General features: G+C 37.4%; 2 protein-coding genes across 4 annotated transcripts; both read left to right on the forward strand.

Moving 5' to 3' along the window:
- Positions 1 to 1,051: 1,051 nt before the first annotated feature.
- Positions 1,052 to 6,582, forward strand: LOC136242198 (uncharacterized). Its single transcript, XM_066033624.1, has 5 exons — positions 1,052 to 1,307; positions 2,308 to 2,556; positions 2,610 to 3,005; positions 3,440 to 3,562; positions 5,963 to 6,582. The coding sequence occupies exons 1-5, from the start codon at positions 1,256 to 1,258 to the stop codon at positions 6,445 to 6,447; spliced, it is 1,305 nt and encodes a 434-aa protein (XP_065889696.1). The 5' UTR covers positions 1,052 to 1,255; the 3' UTR covers positions 6,448 to 6,582.
- Positions 6,527 to 16,724, forward strand: LOC136242197 (nuclear receptor-binding protein-like). 3 transcript variants are annotated; one of them, XM_066033623.1, is made up of 20 exons: positions 6,527 to 6,608; positions 6,659 to 6,774; positions 6,860 to 6,979; positions 7,033 to 7,074; positions 7,127 to 7,198; positions 7,247 to 7,336; positions 7,392 to 7,521; positions 7,968 to 8,051; positions 8,098 to 8,156; positions 8,208 to 8,306; positions 10,922 to 11,005; positions 11,056 to 11,128; positions 11,966 to 12,083; positions 12,137 to 12,187; positions 13,286 to 13,354; positions 13,404 to 13,473; positions 13,520 to 13,567; positions 16,376 to 16,436; positions 16,489 to 16,544; positions 16,593 to 16,724. In XM_066033623.1, exons 1-20 carry the CDS (start codon positions 6,578 to 6,580, stop codon positions 16,665 to 16,667), a joined length of 1,548 nt encoding a protein of 515 aa, XP_065889695.1. In that variant the 5' UTR covers positions 6,527 to 6,577; the 3' UTR covers positions 16,668 to 16,724. The 3 variants fall into 3 exon arrangements, with proteins under 3 accessions (XP_065889695.1, XP_065889693.1, XP_065889694.1); XM_066033621.1 differs by lacking the exon at positions 8,098 to 8,156 and having other exon boundaries at positions 7,968 to 8,097; positions 8,189 to 8,306; XM_066033622.1 differs by lacking the exon at positions 8,098 to 8,156 and having other exon boundaries at positions 6,533 to 6,608; positions 6,663 to 6,774; positions 7,968 to 8,097; positions 8,189 to 8,306.
- Positions 16,725 to 20,155: the final 3,431 nt, after the last annotated feature.

A 20,155-nucleotide genomic window follows, 5' to 3' on the forward strand; every position in this document is an offset into this window, starting at 1 on the left:
TGGTGGAACTCCATCCCATTTGACATTCTGTCTACTACACGCCGCACTACTTTTAGGCGAATGCTTTACAATTTTGTTTCTGGTTAAGTCATGTATGTTTTTAATGTAAACTTTTTATTTCACTGTACTGTAATTGTCTTTGTAATGTATCCTTAGTTCTTTGGTTTTGTATTGTATCGTTTTTGTAGGTGGTACTCATATAGGCATATTTGCCTTTTGTATTCACCTTACCTTTTGGTTAAACAAATAAAAATAAATTAAATTAATTTGTGCTGAATGCCAAACATGTATAAATAGTATCTTTTTACCAACATTATTTAGGCCCCTATTTGGTGATTATTAGTTTCTCATCCACCGCCCGCATCCTTCTTAAGCTACCGCATGGTAAGCCATTATTTGCTCTGCGCATGCTCAGAAGAACACGTGATACTAAACTGTTATAATTTTTGTTGATGAACGCTACAATTCGCTATGTATCACCAGGAGAACTGTTGTTTTCCTTAGCAAATTGCTGCAGTGCCAGTTGCAATCGTGCTCTATCGACTTCATCAAAGCAGGCTTTCAGTTGACTGTCGAAAAACAGTTGGCGATCACGAAAAGTAGAATCAGCTGGTGAAGGAAATGTTTGTAGTAAGAAAGAAAGACAATTTGGACAAGGTCTGTACATCAGTGTGTTAATATTATAAAATAATGGCATAATGGTAATACCCTCCCGCCCGCATCATAATAATTAGAAAGGCTGGATGAGAAACTAATAATCACCGAATAGGGGCCTTATGTGAGCTCTCCATTGCAATTAGTTGATTCCTAAGTATTTCTATTTCAACTTCTTAATGTGGACTACCACTATTTGATGCTTTCGCTTCACTGAGAGCAAACCACATGACACAAAATTTTTGAACATTTGAGTCTAGATATCCAGGTTTGTAATCATTTTTTTGCAAATCCTAGACTGAATGTCTGAGCTAGACTAGTCTCGCGTAGCCAGACCCTGGTTCTCCGTACGGCACCTCGCACGACTTATTGATTGGAAATTATAAGCGCCTGCTCTACGCGAAGACTAGGTCTGAGCAGCTGTAGTTACTATTAAAGTGCTAGGTCATCCCTAGATCCTGACTTACCGGTATAAACAGGCGGTGACATCATGGTGACACGAGTGGTGACATTACTTCCTTGAATTACTTTGCTTCCGTGGTCACGTGCTTACGCAGATACTAATAGTTTGGGTCCCAGGGAGACAGAGACTGGATTACCGATGGAATTCCATATCACCTTTGTTTATATCGCCATACTAATTCCGTTGTCGTGTAAGTATTGTAGCAAGACGTGTATGGTGTGATTTCGCAAAACAATTAGTCTCTTGTAATGTATTAAATCGTAAAACAAAACTGCCTGTGTATTGTTGTCTAATTTATCGGTTGTGTACTGTATGCAATATTGTTCAGGTGTGATACAGACTACAGCACACTGTTCCGCGTAGCTACGATTTCCATAAAGAACCTTGAGGATTAAACGTGCAGGGATCAGGCAGTGGTGGGCATCTGCAAAAACTATATGACATCCTGTGGAGTACTTTCTGTTACATATCTCTTACTATTAGGCCAGGCAAAGTTGATTGCTAGTTTCCAATTTCTGCCTGCGTGCCTTACTGGAAGTGCCACAAAATTTCATTATATGGATATTTCCACCGCATGGATTTTCAAATATTCACAACAATTTCAATATTGTAATAGTGGATTTATTTTAGTATTTTCTTCAAAGTTTTAGCCTTAATGAATAATGGCCTTCCGCCTGCATGATATTTTGAAAATCTTGAAACGGGAAACTAACTATCAACTCTGCCTGGCCTTACCTTGTGAATTGCTAAAGGCTAGTCCTCCATTTGGTATATGACCTGAGTTAGGTAAAAAATCTCTTTGTAGTTGCATTATCATTGAGTCTTACTGAGTTTGAGTCTTACTAAGTTTTACCCTTCACTGGTTATGTTGGTTCGTTCAATTATTTGGGGAGGATATGAGTTAATAACCACATGGTGTGAATACAATCATTTTGTGTCTACCACATGATTAATATTAATTGTAAACTTGTAGGTCTGCTTTCCTTATGGTTCCATTTGCAATTATTATAGTCCCATTGACAAATATTCCTGCATAGCCACCACAATTAAAATCCTTTCAACATCTCAATGACTCCAGTCTCAGTAATGATCAACTGATTCACCATATTAATTCTCACCATTTGACTTATTGTAATGCTATGCTATCTCATACTTTGTGATGTGGATATATGTATAACATTTTCTTGTAGTAGGAGAAACTGATTTGGCCCCAAAGCCATATGGGTCATCATTTGATATTCCATGTCAAAATAGTGGAGAAGATATTGACCGTTGGGTACTAAATGGTGCCAGAATCACAGGAGCTACTAATGGAATCGACGCTGGTTCTATTACTTCACCTAGATTACGTGTAGAGTTCATGACGCTGTTGTTAGAGGGACGATATCAATGCTTTGGAAACTCTGGTCTATTAAGCACCACTAATGTCTTTGTAATTGGTAAGAGATATAGTATGATAATTGGTTAGTTTGTAACTGTACCCATCATGCAGGGAGAGCATTGTACCCATTGGAGGACTGTAAAATCAGTATTGGAATTTGTACCAACAACGTAACTTATAGTCAAGGTAATCGGATCCCACTGAATGCCAGTATCGGATTTGACAACATTGGCTCTAAGAGATCAACAGCAGAAGTCATTGACACAGTTTGGACGGTTATTTTTCCAAATGAAACATCAAGCTCATTGGCCTGTGTTGCAAACAGCACTTGTACATATGTGTTCTCAGGATTTACTATAACTGTTTCGATCAGTAGTAACCACCTTAATGATTCAGCAATAATTACCATTGACTCTGCTGAGTACAACTTCACCATCACTCATACATTTCACACTGAAGGCACTAGTCCCCCTGTGATGAAGATATTCAACTTTCATCACATCCCAAGTAAGTAGAACATTGAGAATTATGATGAAAGTGCAGTGGCACTGGCATAGCCAGCCTTTCAGGAATAATACCAGGGTTTTCAACTGTCATTATCAGGGCTAACTATAGTGTCTGAGCTTCAGTTAAATGACTTAGGTTCTGCCTGATTTGGCTGTGCCACCGCAAATTGTATATCACAGTTATAAGTGTTTATTGTCGAGTGAATGCCTAGTACATTCTGAATTGGAGTATTATATATATATATGTCTGAGTTTTTGTTCCAGAAGATTAATATGCTTTTTTTTGTCATCTACTTTATAGCATAAGGCTTCCATTGCCATATAATAATTAAATTAGATCCTCATCACTGCATTTCCATTCTATTGATTCTAAACTGAGCACACCATACAATGTACTATAAAACGAGAGTATTGGTACAGTTGTTCTCTCCACAGCTAATGACACTCCATCATCCTCAATACCTACCATCATGTCAACGTCGACAATGAGCATGTCCTCTTCTGAAATTATTAACAGCAGCAATGTTGTCATGACTACTGCTGTTACCATGACTACAGGTAACATAAAGGATTTGAATAATGTCATGTGAATAAGAGTGTGTCCTATTTCTTTGTGTCTCTTTAGTTTTTAATTCTTGCTGGTAGCACAGTCTTTGTAAGAATAAACACAGAATGTCTGTAATTTTTGCACCACGCCTCCAACGGTTTTAGTAGGTGGATAGATTGCAGGTGCTTTATATGTATTGTTCTCCATATGTGATGGGCAGGCTATAGTGATTGCTACTTTGCTTGTCAGTTAGGAGCACATATTTGTGGCCTCATTGAAGAATTGATAGGAGTTTACCAATGATAAATTAAGCTACTAAAAAGTTAACAAAAGAGAAATTTAGATACGTCTTACCTGATGTGCAAATTTATTCCCGACATTAATCCAGAGGAAGGCTGACATGAAGCAAAAAGATAACTGCATAACTTACAGTTGCTGAAATAATTTCTAACCAGTGTTGTAGATTTTAAAGACATTTAAAATCTGTTTGGCCATGTTTATTTTCCCAGGTGGATGTCTGTCGTTTATTCATATAGTGAGCTCTTAATCACATGAGTAAGTCATTCAATAGATCTTGTATATTGAAATCAAGTCATTGGGGTTGACTAGGACTATCAGCTCCTGCTGGGGTTGATCACACCAAGAGTTCATAATATTTGTACAAATATTATGAACTCTTGATTACACCATCAGATTTAGCATTTAATTGGCACATATTTTTAGTAATACTTTCCTGAAATAGGTTCTCAGTACAAACACATGGGTAACATGAATGCATTGGACGTCTAGCCTAGTGCTATTTATTGTTGAAATGAGATTTGTATTTAAAGTGATGATCTCACTTGTTAAAAGTATTTTTTGATCCTTACTAGCTTGTGAAATTGCTAAGCTTTATATAATCTGTACTACCGTGTGACAGGAAATTTTTTGCAATCATTAAATTTGTCGAACGTTTATAATCAGTATTAATAGTATGCGTTTAAATCTATATGTTACAAGAAGAACTTTAGTCCAGATGATTTTGGTAATTTTCATGATGGTCTGCTCCAGCACCTAAATGAATTGTTCTGATAGTGTAGTTGTAATACCGTATTTACTCGATTTGTGCCCCAGGGATACTGTTATTTTTTTTACCAAGAATAAACCCTTCAAATAGTGCCGCACTGTGGTATTATTCGAGGGTGCACTACTAATATTTTAAACCTGCCACTACTATAGCTATTCTACGGTACAGCTTTAATCAAATGTCGCTCGAGCAAGCTGCTCGCCATTAAATAACTCGCTAATCCAGGGGCGTGGCAGCCATTTTGCTCACATATCTTCATCTTATAACTCGAGGAATGAAGACTCGCGAGGAAAATGGTAGCCATGCCCCTTAATTAGCAAGTTATTTAATCTCGAGCAATTTGCTCGAGCGACGTTGGATTAAAGTTGTACTGTACATTATAGCTTTATAAAACAATCACAACACGTTGCTACTTACTTCTTCTATACAAGACCTTTGGTTCCCTCAAGTCCTTTAGTTTACTCAAGTCCTTGTAGTACAATCATGTCATGCCTCATGCTACATGTTCAATTTACTAACTAATATTCGGAATTTCGATTATGTGACAGCCGTTTAAGTTTTGCCAGGACATTGCCTTTCTTAAATTGAGATGGAGATTAATACTAAAGGTATGAGAGCTCTAGTAAAGAGTAATTACAAAAGTATAGTGTGGTACTATTCGAGGGTGTGGTACAATTAAAATTATTTTCAGTAACAAGGATAAAGACCTTTGAATAGTACCACAATGTGGTACTATTTGAAGGTGCGGGCACAAATCGAGTAAATACGGTAGTTCTTAGTGTTGTTTGTAGTTTTGTATATATGTGGTGTTGCTATGTATGTATGTATGTATGTGTTGTGTCATGTATATTCCAGTACGGAGGACCAAAGAGATTGATTTCATGATTTTCATCAACATTTAATTTGTCAATGCTGACAAAGTCAACTTTCCTTTCGTCAAAATTTCCTGTTGTACAACATTGTGTATGTGAGCATAGTGTATGCATGAAGAGGTGGTACAACATATTCACATGAGCCATACTGTAGGGTTTGCACATAGCTTTTCTTACATGTACACTTAATTTTGCGGTGTAACTCAACACTTACCTCCCCCCCCCATTCAACCCTGATGAACATGATCATTAGAGATTTCATCATGTGACAAATACCTGTCCTCTAACACCAGCTTAGACATTTAGCAGTTAAAAATTCAAAGTATGCAATCACCTTGCTAATAGTACCAAAAGTAAATTTTTATTTTATTATTATTTACTCTTGAAAGCACTTATACCATGCTGCTCCTTCTCTGGTGGTATGCACATATAACTCAACCCACTAGTGTTACATAAATATCATTATCCCATAGATGGTTCTAGTGATAATACGGTTAAACCAACGAACACTACACAGGGCAGTTCAAGAGAAGATGATGACAATACCATTGCCATTGTTATCAGTGTGGTGGTTGGCATAATGGTAGCATTTGTGATTGTGGTGATCGTTGTACTGGTTATCTACTGGTACCGACATAGCAGACAAAACAGCAACAACAACAATAACAAATCGAGGCCCACATTGTTAGGCCTAGTTGCACAAGGTCCAGCATCACCATCACAGGAAGGTAGAGCTTTGATGGACAATACGGCAACTGCTACCCCTTCAGATAGGCATCTTGAATATGGAGTACCTCGGCAGCAGACGCCTAACCATGTTTATGACAAGAGAAATGGTAGTAATTCTGCACCAATTGTTGAAAACTTAAACTCGTTTCATCATGAAGACGAAGATGGTCCTGCAGTTGATGCTAATGATTTTGCAGACATTCATAGTGACAACTCTTTGGATGTGTGAAGTAATAAAATTAATGCCGAATAATTATAATTCAATCTTTTCAGTAATTGCACAATATTTCATTTACTTTCGTATTTCAGTTAAGATTTCATGTTGTAGCTGTGTATGTAATTTGAAATAATTGTTATGAATGGCGTCGGAGGGGACAGCACAGTCTATTGGTAACGTCTACCTACTGGTTTGCTTTGCGATGAGTAATTTGGTTACTTAGCTAGCGATGTGCCCGTGGCCAAGGCTACGAATGAAACGGACGAGGGAGATGATCCTGAGGACGATGAAGACGAGGTGGTAGAAACGAAAGGACAATGGCGAAAGATGGCTGAACCAGTAAGGTTTCAATTAAAGAGAGAAAAACAACTCGTATTGTGTTGAAATAAAAATGTAGTTGCCATTTTGTGTATCACGTGACTAGGTCAGCCAAAGAGATGTACCTGGTATTGACGCTGCCTTCCTAGCGGTGGATGTTGAAGAGGGAACTGAAGTGGTGTGGAATGAAGTGTCTGTGTCAAAATCTAAGGCCAAACGAGATAAAGTATGGAACTCACTACTGTGTTATAACAACACAGCTACAGTATGCATGTACAGGAGCAACTATTGAAGACTTTAGAACAGCTTACTGGAGTGAAGGTTATTAGACAGAACACCACAGCTAATTTAGTGTGTTATGTGCTTCTTTTAGCATGCTAATATTGTAAAATTTTATGAGTTCTGGTATGAACCCAGAGAATCAGCTAATACGGCTCCTGACAGGGTAAGTTGATATAGGAACATAGTTATCTTAATTAGAGTATATTTCCAGTTGGTGTTTATTACGGAGTACATGACATCTGGTACTTTGCTACAATTCTTGAAGAAGAGTAAGAAAAACAACAAACAGATTTCAGACAAGGTACAGTATATGGTCATTGTTGAGCTAGCTGTGTGGTGCTGATTTGATAAATCAGACTTGGAGAAGATGGTGTCAGCAGATTTTAGCAGCACTTTGTTATCTCCATGAGCTAGACATAATCCATGGTAACCTCACCCTGGATACCATATTCATCCAGCATAATGGCTTAGTGAAGATCGGGTCTAGTAAGTACATTATATGTGACCAGATATGTCTTTTGCACACACAAAATTTGACCAATTTTTTGAACTTGGGAGCTTCATAACTTTTTGATCAAGGCATATTGCCTGACATTTTCCATGAATGTAACTACAGTGTCTGGATGCATTTTGATACTTAGAGCAAGTTAATCAGTACAAAGAATCAAGTGTTATGTCATTTTGTTTGCTGGCATGTAAAATGTGTGGAAAGGTACCTTTTTGCAAGTCTGTGCACTTCAGAGAGTGGAACACTTTGCAATGAACACTTGAGGGTGACTAGCTCTTTTGGTGTTAACACTCCAAGCTATGAAGTTTGAAAGCAAATAATGGTATGGTGATTAAGCCTATCTTATTTTATTATAATGAGGTAGTCTAAATATCTGTTTCTGTTGTTAACTTAAGAAATAGCCTCGTTTATTTCCTTTCTGTAGTCTCCCCCCAGAATATCAACAAACATGTGAAGACCAGTGTGGACAGCATGTCGGGTCGGATACATTATATTGCACCTGAGTCTGGTGAGCTTGTGGCAACCATCACCATGGTGATGAGATTGTTTGCTAGGTGAGGAGAAACTGACCAGAGCAACTGATGTTTATGCTTTTGGAATTTGTGCACTGGAGGTGTGTCCATAGTAACCATGTTTGTCACTTAGTTACCATATTGTTGTCAAGATGTTATGTCTTGAACTACTGGGTAATGGAGAACACCGTACTAAGGTACAAGTGGATGAGATAGACAAGGCTCTTACCAACTTGAATGGACCTCAGAAGGTGAATTAATTTTGTTTGTGGCAAAAAGTTCATAAATGTCCTGCAGAGCGAAAACCTGTTTGTATGATTGTTTTTGCCATTGAAATACAATACATTGGGTAAAAACATGTGCTACATAAATAATTTTATGCATGCTTTAATTGCTGTCAGTAAACAGTGAAGATAAAATATCTAATATACCAATGGATTTGCCTATTCATGGAGAGTAAGTGTCTTTCTGTACCGTAAAACAAACATGAATTGCGAGTGTTTGGCTATGTTGCGGTAAAACGTAACTGTATCGTTGCTGTTTCTAAGCTAAAACAACCTCTTCCATAATAGCATAGGTGTATTGAGACTAAAACTATCCCTTGATGAATGCCCCAGTTCATGATGACACAAGTACCAACTGTGTAGTCCATTGCACTCAAGGCATAATTATGATCAATAAAGCAAGCATCTAATTTTTTCCCCATATAGATACTGTACAAACCAATTGTTTTGCTCTTCTTGTTGTCTATCACTATAGCTCCAAAAGCACTTACCAGGTAATGCTAAAATTTCAACAACCCATTTGTTTTTCCCTCTAGCCAACAAAAAAAGTCATAAAATGAAGTTTGAGGGAAAACTAACAAGTCAGTTTTAAAGGCCATTTCTGTAGTAATAATAAAGACCATTTATAAAAATATTTGTGAGAAATTTTGGATGCCCTTGAGTGGGAAAATTTTTAGTGTAAGTGTATATGAGTTAGTATACAGCTGCTTGTAAATTGATGGAATCCCTATATGTGTGTTAAGTGAGAATTATTAGTGGTAAGTTAATAACCCTTTAAGGACCAGCGTCGTACATGTACATCCAAATATAGCCTGACGTGAAAGCCCAGCGTCGTACATGTACGTCCAAGATACTAAGCAGTAAACAAAGAGCTATATCTTTACAGTATTAGAAGCTATGAGCTTTAAACAAAGACAATTTTGTTTTCCATTAGTAGGCGATTCTTTTGATATACAATGCCAATATATTACGTGAAACTACGCTAGAAAGAACTAGCCTTCTAATTTTAAGTATATTATATTTACACAAAACAAAACTAAGCTTGTACAAATCCGTCCATAACTTTTGCTTTGTAGCTCGTATTGAGCTACAATAAATTTCACGGTGCTCTTCATTTAGAGATGCATCTAATGATATACAAGATCACATGATGGCGCTCTTTAAAAGGAGTAAAGCAATGGCTTGTAACAGATTGTATTGCAAAGAAGACAGATCATCACTAGTGTTAACAAATCGCTTTGCTAGTTGAAAATAGTAAGTTCTACACACTTATAACTTAGATAGTTCTGCTTATTATTGATTGGCGAATCTGTACTACAGTTTGTATTAGCCTTTACTACTTCCTGCGGTTTTGGTGACGCTACAAGCTTGCTAAGTAATAGAATGCGCAAATTTCATAAAACACACTTTTGGGTTAACTGTGTAACGAACACCATGGAGGTATTGTGAGGCTGGTTTATGGTTTTTGGTCAATTTTTTTGTGGAATAGTAGAAACTTTCACGATACCTATCTACTAGGAGGTCTCTTAACCATTTTGGAAAACCTCTCCAGATGTTCTTAGTATATGTTTAAGACCTCGTTATCTCTCAAAGATCAAAGATTACATTTTCTAATAATATATAGTACTACTATTATCAAAGGTACATAATATATATATATGTTGAGGAGAGTATGCTACTCTCATATACCCTTGCACAAGGTCGTATTGTGAAGTTATGAAAAATACTGTGGTTTGTGATGTGCAAGCAGCCATAAAGTGCACACACATTGTTAGCATTTTGTCATACTTGCAAGAATCAGGAAAGCCGTTCTCATCAAGATGATTAGGAAAGCAAATGACCTGGCAAGAAATGCCTACACAGTTGTCTAAACCCATGAAGGATGCTTTTAGTTCAGTGAGAAATGCTGAGAGCTTGAGTTAGTTCAGTTGCTAGCAACATCATTTGGCACGCATTCAATTAATTATACAAAGAGAAATGAGCAAACTTGGAAATGTTACGTCATGACTTGATGATACACCCTGCTACAGGGGTATATGAGAGTAGGATACTCACCTACTGTATATATAGTAAACTCTTGCTGTTATGTACTGTATGATGGAGTACTTTTTCTTAATGTAGATAGTAGCACCTAACACTAAGAATATGCCAATGACACTCTCTTAACAAACTTCCCAAATTAAGGAAACAACAGGAAAAAGATTTGGTCCTAACGAATCTACATTTTTACTTACAGCAAATATAGGCATGAAATTCTGGGTGAATCCAAAGTGTCCATTGTAGAGAGGTTCCAAGAGGTTCCACTGTACAGTAGGACCTCCACCTGTGTGCCAGTTCAATCACAAAAGTGTTCAGCTAAGTGAATTTGTTTAGCCCATTCATTAATATACTGTACATTTTGTTCAACTACTCTAATAGAACATACGCTTACTCTAATGGAATAATAACAAAACGACATACTCTATTAGAACAATAAATTAATAATCAAGGTCCTACTGTACTGCTATATGATATCAAGTGGTAATACATAGTTTTACAATCTATGAAATATCAGCACTTGTTCATCAAATCTTTCACATCAGGATTTCATCAGTATGTGTCTCACTCAAGAGGCTAGTGAACGTCCTACTGCTAAACAACTCTTGAAGAGTCCAATACTACAAGAGGTGATGGTTGATCTTCTGAATATTTTGTTATAGTCATGGTAACCCTGTAGGTATACTCACTCATGTTGTATGCTGCCCAAGTGTGGAGAAACCATAACAATAAGACCTTAGAGTCTCTACCAGGTGTGTGTGTGTGTGTGTGTGTGTGTGTGTGTGTGTGTGTGTGTGTGTGTGTGTGTGTGTGTGTGTGTGTGTGTGTGTGTGTGTGTGTGTGTGTGTGTGTGTGTGTGTGTGTGTGTGTGTGTGTGTGTGTGTGTGTGTGTGTGTGTGTGTGTGTGTGTGTGTGTGTGTGTGTGTGTGTGTGTGTGTGTGTGTGTGTGTGTGTGTGTGTGTGTGTAAGAGAGAGAGTCCGAATAGAGAGGGAGGTCAGTCTTTATCAAGACTATGTTAATTGAATCATCTTAGACGTGGTGACCCCTGGGCAGTGTTTGTTGTTTATTGGAGCTTCAAACACTAATGAAAGCAACTAGCTACATTTGGTGTCTTGTGGAATTGTGTTACAGATATTAATTGTGGTTCTATCTTCCTTGGACTTGCAATCCAAAGGAAGTCCACGTTTTGCATGAGAGAGTGACAAGTTTTGCTAGCTTTACTAAGTGCTTTTTTAGCTATGGTTTAGAAACACTTTAGAAATGATTGTAACTTGCGAATTTTGTTCCTGGAACATTCGATCGTTGTTAGAACTGTGCTTGTGGTTGATGTTTCAGGAGAAAGGGTGACTTAACAAGACATCATAACTTTTGTGGGGCTAACAACTTGATAATGGTCCAGGAGGGATCCTAGAACTCTGCCTTCATGGTTCACTGTACTGTGGGCAGCTACCAAGTGACCAAGTGTGTGAGAGAGAGTGTAGAGTAGTGTGGTGTAGTATGCAATACACATACACAATAGTATACAATATAGTTTCCACATTTGTTGGGAGGTGAGTTTGTGCCACCTAATTGTTATCCTCTCTAACAGGTTCATCAGATGATGCTGTTAATCGTCATAGTTACCCATCTAGTAACGAGCTAGGTGACCCTCAGAAAGTGGTAGCAGAATCATATGACCTCAAGGGTGAAAAGTTGAATGTTATAAGGTGAAGTCATCGTACTATCAATGCTGTTGTGACTGCTGATATATGTCATTCAGGGCTGGGGAAGTACAACAGGTGGATCTTGAGAAGTATATTGAGGAACACCAGTAAGTGGTGTTGTCCTGTTGCCATGTGAGAATGTATTGAACCAAACATAATTTTATCAACGTGATGCCCCGGGCACCTAGATTGTTAGTACATGCATGGTCCCAATTTATTACATTAAAAATTTTCCTATAATAAAATTTCGTCTATAGTCAAGCTGTTCTTGATGCCCATAGTACTGAGGTCCCTCAGTAGTAAAGTATTCAAGTAGTGGTCATGCACTGCAACATCCTTTACATCCTGTTCACACTATCCTGGGTTAGCCAAAGTGTTTTCAACTTGGATTGTTGAACTCTGGTTGTCACTTGTTCACACTACTGCACCTGACATAAGCTTGATAGTGTGAGCACCGAATAATAATTAGCTAAGACAAGTGCACGAGCTTTTGATTATTTAGTTGCTTAATAAAAAGGCACTAAAATTGTAATGAAGAAGTGTAGAACCAGCTGAAATAAGTCGTACAATGTTATAGATGCCATGTTTAAGCTGTTGGGTGCTCCTTTTGCCAGAAATATTAACATGTCCTTCGAGCATTACTGTCACTAAGTCTACCAGAACTACAGTACATCATAGCCATTTTGAAGAATGGTTTTAGAGCATAGAATATAGGGTTAGAAGGTAGTGTGACCAGGGTGTTAGCTTACTGTCCATTGGTTGTAGTGTATGTCTCTGATGTACCGATGAATGTAAACTATTGCCTGTTCTATCATGCAGGCTGAATTTATTTAGTACATGGTATAATATGTGTATGTCAACGAGTATCACTACTTTAGTCCGACTGTTCTATTAGAGTATCTTAATCAATCAACAAGCTTTACGCCTGTAGTGCTTCATCAAAAATAACTACATACACTGTATAAGCGAAACGATTTACTCATAGTACAGGGTATTCTTCTACTAGCGTCATTTTTGATTCAGACACCGCCTATTATTACTATTCCAGACACATGCCCACTGAATTTGACTGTTTAAATTAATAGCTTAGTTATCAAGTAAAGATAAAACAGCGAAACTTGTCCTCATATGTTTTTATTGCAGTTAATAACTACTTATTTGGTGTTTATCTCACCACCAGTGTTACATCTTGTGTATTGTTACAGAGTGGATATTCTCTACCAAGATATAATCAGTACTTTGGACAAAAAGCATGATAATGACTCTAGTCAGCAGTAAGTGTGGTTTATGATGTCATATTACATCACAATGTGTCATCCACAGACCAGTACAACAACTAGATGACACACAACAACCACAATTTGATCCAGAGATACGACCAGAGATACGACGGGTGCTTCATAATAATTATTGACTATGTTGTGTATGATGGTTGTTAGGTTACTGGTGGTGAATGTGAGATAAAAGTGGAGGGAAATAGAAAGCAGGTGAGTAGGTTATTTAGAGAAGGTAGTTTGTTTGCTCTAAATACCCCTGCAGTAGCACTGATACTTTATATGCCCCTAAACCTGTGTATACTGTTTTATTAGTAGTTATACAACAAACACAATTGATCTGCTTGATATAAGTGCATGAGCCTGAGGGTTGTTAGGCCCGAGATGAGTACATTTATATAGGCAGAGCACAGGTGCATGTCACGGAGAGTCTCACAGAACAGCTGCACCTCTTATAATAATCAGGTTTCTAACATTGATTGTGGGTGACTGAGCCAAATGTTGTGGTGACATTCCCTCTACAGTACCTCAGACACCTGAGATGTTGCATTTGACCAAAGCTAATGTGCTATGGACTATAGCACTAACCTGCGTTTGCTGTTATGCTCTCATCATGTAGTGCTTAGCATGCATGATCACTTGATCTCCTGTGATTCCCTCGAGCAAAAAAAAAAGCAGTTTAAAAAAAACAAGACCTTACTACCGAACACTGACTCCAGAGAGGATTGTAACTAGTCTTCATTGATATTGTCAGATCAAAGTCAAAGTTGATCTGACATTGTATGACAATGCTTAGCAGCATGCATAAGCATGCCAAGCTGGAGCATGCCCCTTGAAAAATAATTGGATTTTACAAGTTTTGGATGTGAGTTTTTTCACACCTAAAACTCCTTCAGCAGCCATGCACTGCATCATTATTAAGCCACATACATAACAAACCTGTAATAATAACATTATGATGATTTGATATGAAATTATCCAATGTAATGTTTTGTGACATGTATCTACTGCAGTACATTTAAAACCCCTTTAGAAGCCACTTCAACAGTGTGTGAACATGTGGTAGAATGGTGCAGATTGCACTTCATCGAAAGGTACAGGTGCAGTTCCCCAAGCTAGACAATTCTCTTTTTTTCCCACTTTTTTGGACCTTTTTTAGTTGCACCTTTTAGAAGCATTTTGACTGCATTATTAGAGTCGCTGACTGTTCTATTAGAGTATATCGATCTTTTTTATGGAAAGTGGTCAGCCATCCTTGACTGGTTCAATAGGTAATTGAGCAGTCTTTGAGCTAATTGGTTGGTAAATGTCTGATGGCCGGCCATTATAATTCACTCTGCTACTAGTCTAATTCTTACTATCTACGCTAGCTAAACTTGAACCCTAGTGGCAAGACAAAAATTGGCTGCCACAATTGAATGTAATGGTAAGTATTATTTGTAATAGTTTTATTGGCTTTTTTGACTGCCATTGGCTGCTTGGTAAATGTCGTATTGGTGACGTTCGGTGACATTGCCCCACAATTGCCTTTTACATGTTTGGTTGTAAAGTGAATTGTGAAGTGTCGTAACAGTCTCGGTTTCGGCACTTGTGCATTGCTGCACAAAACCACACCCAGTGTTAATTATATAGTTATACAATGGCCACGAGTGTTCTGCCTGATATAAATGCACGAGCCTGAGGGCCGTTAGGCCCGAAGGCAAGTGCGTTTATACAGGCAGAGCACGAGTGCACGTTGTATAACTGTTATGTACCACTCACCTAATAGGTGGGGAGAGTCTCACAAAACAGCTGTAACACTTATAAAGGCCAGGTTTCTAACATCGATTGTGGGTAACCAAGCCAGACGTTGCGATGACGTTCCCCCTGCAGTACTGCAGCCACCTGAGATATTGAAAGCTAGTACGCTATGGATTATATCACTAACCTGCATTTGCTGTTCGACTCTCATCATGTAGTGCTCAGCATGCCAGCATGCCATATAGACTAAGCACCAGACTAACCACCATAGTGATTCTCTCGAGCGAAAAAAAGCAGCTAAATAGATGGTTTAAGTAAACAAAACCTAACTACTAAACGATACTAGTCTAATTCTTACTATTTACACTGGCTAAACTCGAATCTGGTGGCATGACAAAACTGGTTCCCACAATCGAACGTAAAGGTTAGAATATATTTGTTTTATTGAGTCATTGTCGAAGTGGACTACAGTTTAATCTGGGCCAAGATGGCACCAGACTAGTAAGGTGTATAAGTACGTTTATATATGTAGACTAGAGTTGTGGCCACCCGCGTTGGCTTTTTCAATCGCCATTGGCTGCTTGAAAACATTATACGTATTGGTGACGTTAAGGCCCACAATCGACCTTTACATGTCAGGCCATAAAAGAATTCGAGTGATCCGTGAAGTGTCTTTCCACTTATTAGGTGAGGTGTTGTAGTGCTCTTCGCCACCGGCACTTGTGCTATGCTGCACAAAACCGCAGCCAGTGAAATATCTGTATATTGCACTGCGGTCGGTGCATTATAACTTATAATGCACTTGTTGTGGTCTACAAAACCGCAACCAGCGCATTATAAGTTATAATGCACTCGCTGCGGTCTGCAGCAGTGCAATATACAAATTATGGCACTGGCGGTGCCTTTGAACTGCCCACGCAGAGTGGTACATATCTGTATATTACACTGCGGTCAGTGCATTATAAGTTATAGTGTACTTGCTGTGGTCTGCAGCAGTGCCATATACACTGGCGGCGCCTTTGAATTTCCCACGCAGAGTGTTACATATTGTAAAGTATTACACATCACTATAAGCAAGATAATTGTAGAAGATCATACCATAGCAAATTAAAAATTTATTACAAATTTTAGTTCAGTGTACATCATACAAAAATAGTTTTACACAAAGAATTTTTGCACCAAAATGAAGCAAATTACAGTATTGCTTCAAAACATTGGATTTCATGTTGTTGGATTGTAGCTACCATGTTGGCTTTAACTGACACAATGTTGTTACTACAGATTATGATCAAGTTACACTTTGACAAGCTAGAACGAAGTGTCACCAGTCCTCTTGAAAACAGTGAGCATACTTTAATCACTGGTAAAGTGTATAAGATGGTGTCTTCTTACAGATGATACAGCTGCTGTGTTAACAGAAAGCCTGGTCAGCTGTGGACTACTCAACCTGGTGTGTGACTTGTATTATGGTCCAGTTGATATAATTCTTATTGTATAGGGTGATCATGAGAAAGTGGTAAACTGGATAGAGCAAAAACTGAGGAAAGATGGCTACAAAGAAATTTTAACATAATGTAATCATTTACATCTTCACCATTTAGAATTACAACATTATCATAATGAACAGTAATTTAGTGTACATGTAGTTAACAATACAGTCATGTTAAAATACGAGGTATACTACTCAACAGGTTTTGTCTTGTTTCAAGTGTGTAGTCAACTTCTGCATTTAAATTGACATTTGGTGCAGCTCGTGCAACATTGCATCTTCATTGAATGTGTAGACAACTTTTCATGGTAAAGGTACCTCATGGTGTATACCTCATTAAAGAGTTCAATCTTCTTAAGTTGTGATCTTCATTATTTAGTTAAGTGGTAGATGAATTATAGTAAATGTGTAGGTCTATATAGTTGCTATCCATCAATGCCATGAGGGTTGACCAATACCATTAATTTTGATGGACTCATGCTTAATTGACCAACAAATTAAAGTGAAAGCTCTTTAGGTGCTGTGCCTCATATAGATCAATGCTCTTTAATAGAGCAAAGAGACAGGTGTATATTGTAGACAAGATAACAATGCAGTGAAATACTCTAATAGAGCATTCATTTACTTTAAATAAATGGTGAAATATACTCTAATAGAGCATTCACTTAGTTTAAAATAAATGAGTTCATCATACAATTATAATGAAGACACTGGCATAATCAACAGGTGAAAATTCTATAAATGTACATGGGTAAAACTTTGAGCATGAATATAATTATTAGTTGCATGAGGAAAACATAATCTCAGTTATCACATTTACAGGGCTCACAATCATAAAATTGCATTCCAAGGTGTACAAACTTTTATTTTTATTCACATGAACAACATGATCATTCTACAGCTAGTTACTAAATCAACAGTGACTGATGTTGCAGATTCAAGACTTTATATACTGAACTTAAGAATTACTATCATAGCCAGGATCAAGGCATAATATGAGCTAATAGTGTGTGTGCGCGTGCGTGCGTGTGTGTGTTTCCAATACCTAAAGATTCATTCACATATAAGGATTTTACCTGTCTGTACAGTTTGTAGATGAAACTATATGCTATGAAAAACTTGCTGTACTGTATGTAAATGTTATCAATTCCCACGTTTGCATGGTTGTAGCTATAGTATCCAATGATTAAGTCCATTTTAATCACTTCCAGAATTTATGCCAGAGGTATTTTATAGGGCTAATAGCCTATACAAATAGGTGACCATACAACTATACAGTTATGATGACAGACTTCAGAAATGTTGACTGCTTTATTAGAGTAAGTGACTGCTCTATTAGAGTATACATCTACAGTCTATTGCAAAGCCAACTTGTTTATGCCTGTTTACAGTGGAAAGCTTGCTGACTTCAGCATCCAGCAAAATAAGATATGCCTACATTAAAGAGAGACTCTACAGTGACGTTATGCTGCTTGTATTACTATTATATTTACAGTTTGGCAAACATGTTCCATTTTAGCTATTAGTTATTTGTAGTGTGGATGAGTGTGAAACTTGACAATCATTCAGCATTCCAACTGATATAATTTGGTATGATGTAGGTTCACTTAAAGAGATGTGTTACATTGATTAGTTACCTACTGTGTGCAAATTCCTGTACAACATTAAACTGATTTAGGTTCCCTGGCTCATGGTAAACACCTCATACAGGCTTTGCCTCCAGTGCTCACCTTCCAGTGCCTAACTGGTAAAGCAGATAAAAACAAACAACTGACAATGACCATTGGCCATTGATGACTGTAACTGAGACATTATTTTATTGACCTTCACATAATTTAGTTTCATTACAGATAAAACAAACAGAATTCTGAATGTTACAGTTAAACATTGTCATATCATATGGACGACTTTTAATTGTTGTATTGACAGTTAAACTTGCTATTAATCAACAAGAGATGTATTGTCATAGTGAATTGACAATATTTTGGATGTGGTAGATATAAATAATCAGATCAAAATAACTTATTTTTGACGGTTGTAGTTGCAAGTACAGTCAAGTCAAACTGGTAAGTTATTTTGACAGATAGCAAACACATTTAATACTATCAAATCACTTAACAATGTTCTGACTGTTATTGTTACCAACATAATAAGATATCATTGTCATTTTGACAATTCTTATAAGGTTGGTAGGTTGGTATAATGACAACACTTTTTCGCTGCTTTAACAAATACAAAGTTTGTCAGACTGACTGCATGACAGTAAATTAAATCAAATCAGTGTACATGCTATTGAAAAGACAAATTGTTTACTCAATTTCCACTGACCATTAATCCAGTGTTCATAGGTACTGTATATTAGGGATCATGAAGAACTGGGCCTTTTCAACCAAAAATGTTATCGACTTAAAATCAGCCTCAATTTCCCTTCATGACAGCTTGGCAGCATTGGTCAGGCCGGGGGTCTGCAACTTCTCTTTGAAATCTCGTAGAGCCTCTTTGAATCTTGTTGAAATCTCAAATCTTAGCTGATTTTGAAATCTGAAATCTTGAAAAATTGTTGCAAACTTCCATATATTTAATGTATACTTCCATATATTTAATGTATACTTCCATATATTCATGTGTTATGCCTTACATTGGTTCAGAGCTTTTGTATGGCTTCTAGAGTTTGAAATCTTCACTCCCAAAAGTTTCTGCACATTTCTGGATACTAGGGTCTTGTGATCTAATTATTCCGGATACCACGAAATATTATTTTTGCTCTGAAATCTTGAAGATTTGAAATCTCGTACAGGATTTTTACGAGTTGTGGACCCCTCGGGTTAGGCACAGCTAAGCCCAAAAAATGTTTTCAGATCGACCTCAAACCCTTCCAGAAAGTTTTTATGGAATTTTAAAAATTTTCTATTTAACAGAATTTATGTTGTTTGCCTAATTGACTGACTAATTGATGCCTTCAGCCAAGCCATGACAATGGATAAGGCTATGGGCTTAATTTCTTCACTGCCACTTGTTTCAGACATGATACATGTTTGACACAGGTGGTACTGACTCCCAGTGTTGACTCCCCTTGATACATGTTTCTGACTCCCTGTATTCATGATCATAGGCCTAGCCTTCTCACAGGTCCCTAGTGGGATAGCACTTATTATAGACTGTTGAGGTGAACCAATGAGGTAGCTAGCTACCACCAAGAGATCAAACAAGTATTTATTCCTACAACGATGATACAGATTGTATTGTATTATTGTATTAATGCTTTACAGTGACCAGCACTGCAGATGATAATTCTGACAATATTAAATCAATCAATGGACAAAGAGTCTCAAGGTAGCTATGGTAGATCAGTCAGAGTACTAACGTACATACATTGAATCAGATACTTGACTTGTAACTTTTGCGGTGATTCAGTATAGCTTTCATGGGTAGCTATAATGCTAGCTTGTATGATGGTGTAGTTGTGTGCTTTGATAATTAGTCTCGTGAATATCACTAAAAAAGGGAAGTGGACATCTAGAAGTCCCAATAAAATGGAGAAAAGGTGTTGTTAAAGCGATGTGTTTTTGTTA

The sequence above is a fragment of the Dysidea avara genome, chromosome 13, assembly GCF_963678975.1.
Source record: "Dysidea avara chromosome 13, odDysAvar1.4, whole genome shotgun sequence".
In the NCBI taxonomy this organism is placed as follows: domain Eukaryota; kingdom Metazoa; phylum Porifera; class Demospongiae; order Dictyoceratida; family Dysideidae; genus Dysidea; species Dysidea avara.